At 46.8% G+C, this 1,677-nt stretch overlaps 1 protein-coding gene across 1 annotated transcript in view; it reads right to left on the bottom strand.

The window, feature by feature from the left end:
• MUC16 (mucin 16, cell surface associated) overlaps positions 1 to 1,677 on the bottom strand; it is a 110,889-nt gene that overhangs the window by 77,003 nt on the left and 32,209 nt on the right. Inside the window, exons 38-41 of the mRNA XM_012641221.1 lie at positions 1,492 to 1,664; positions 1,125 to 1,160; positions 809 to 874; positions 1 to 63 (exon numbers count right to left, since the gene is read on the bottom strand). Of these exons, the coding sequence (XP_012496675.1) occupies positions 1 to 63; positions 809 to 874; positions 1,125 to 1,160; positions 1,492 to 1,664 (338 nt within the window). The remainder of the gene's footprint in view (positions 64 to 808; positions 875 to 1,124; positions 1,161 to 1,491; positions 1,665 to 1,677) is intronic.

Raw genomic sequence — 1,677 nt, 5'->3', positions numbered from 1 at the left:
CCTCATACTGCAGGTTCAGGATGGTGAAGTTGAGGGTGAAAGGCATCAGAAGAGGTTCAGTGGCTGTAGCTGGGGTGGAAAATAAACACACTATTGAAAAGTAGAAAAAAAATCTAAAAATCGGCCATAAAGCTATTTCTTATCATGTGCAATAGTATTTAAAGTGATAGAGAAAATACAAAAATTGGCAATAGATCTATTTTTTTTATCATATGCAACAGTATTTAACATGATTGATAAAATAAAACTTTTTCATGCCTCCATTGCCTATAATGATAGAATTTTTTTTTTTAAAAAAAGCACATTAAGGAGTACTAGTTAGATGCTGAGCATAGCATTGGGTACATTTCAGTACTGAATAAAGTCAGAGATTATCTGTGACGTCTGTAATAAACATTATCACCATTATCGTCAACATCACTATGATTATTGTCACCACTCCATCATCAGCTCCAACACAGCCGCCATCATAATCCCTATCACCACCGTCATCACATCATCATAACCATCATAAGCAGGACAATCATCGTCATCATCATCATCATCATCACCACCGCCATCATCACATCATCACTGCCACCATCGTCACCATGATAATATCAACTCTCTGAGGGCAGAGATTTGTTTTCTCTTTTGTGTTCTCTGCTGTATACCCAGTACTGGCACAAGGTAGGTGCTCAATACATTGTTGGGTGAATACTCATCACTAGATATACCGTGACGTTTCATCTTCATCGGTGTGAAAATGGCAGAGATGTTTGCCTTCATCAGGGATGCTCTAGCAGAGGTGCCACTGATGAGTACTCACCCGAGGGACTGGGTAAGGAGGACGGAGTCCCAGACGTTCCCAGGTTCACTGTGGAGGTCCTAGGAGCTAAGGAGAAGCCCAGATCAGTGACATCAGCAAGCACTCTCATGGGAGAAAGGCCAGCAGGAGGAAATATTAATAGGCTTAATGCATGTGGGGTTTGAATTTGGAGTCTCTCTAGAGATGGGGCATAGGGGAAAAGGAGTAACTTGTCTGCCCCCCAGCTCCTTCCCTCCTGATGAGGGCTTGAGGGGGAATGGGGGGTGGTCAGCTACTGCCCTGCTTGGGGACACTGGGAAGTTAGTTGAATACTCACTGCTGGTGAGGTGAAGAGAGGTCTGATGGGTGAAATCTGCAAGAGAGGGAAGCAGGATGGTTTGTAAGGGTTAAGGGAGAGATGGGGAACCAAACAGGGGTGAGGGCTACCCTAGTGCAATGGAAGGAGGTTCATGGAGCAGGGAATATTGGAGATTCTCTATCTGCACCCTCACATCAAAGAAGACATTCCCAAGGATGAACTCGGTGCAAGATGAAGAAGAAACCAGGAAGCTAAGACCTCAATCATCACATACATACACCATGGCCAGGCCTTCGATGGCAAGGTAGTGAGTGTGACCTGAAGCAAGAGAGCAGAGGCTGCCCAGCAAGGAGAAAGAGACTCCAGCCACATCATAGTTCCTCACCATTGACATACAGACTGTCCCTGTCCAGGGTGTAGGGACCCAGCTCAGTGATGCCGTGGGTCAGCTGGCTCAGCTCCCGGTACAGCTGCTCTCTGTCCAGCCCGTGGCCTGTGGGGTCAGGGCGGAGGGTGCAGATGGCGTCCACTCCAGTGGCTGCCCCATCCTTCTCGGGCCTGGGGAAGAGGA

This window comes from Propithecus coquereli, unplaced genomic scaffold (assembly GCF_000956105.1).
Source record: "Propithecus coquereli isolate 6110/MARCELLA unplaced genomic scaffold, Pcoq_1.0 Scaffold164, whole genome shotgun sequence".
NCBI lineage: Eukaryota > Metazoa > Chordata > Mammalia > Primates > Indriidae > Propithecus > Propithecus coquereli.
Note: the sequence above shows the minus strand (reverse complement) of the source record. Positions and strands in the feature narration are given on the sequence as shown.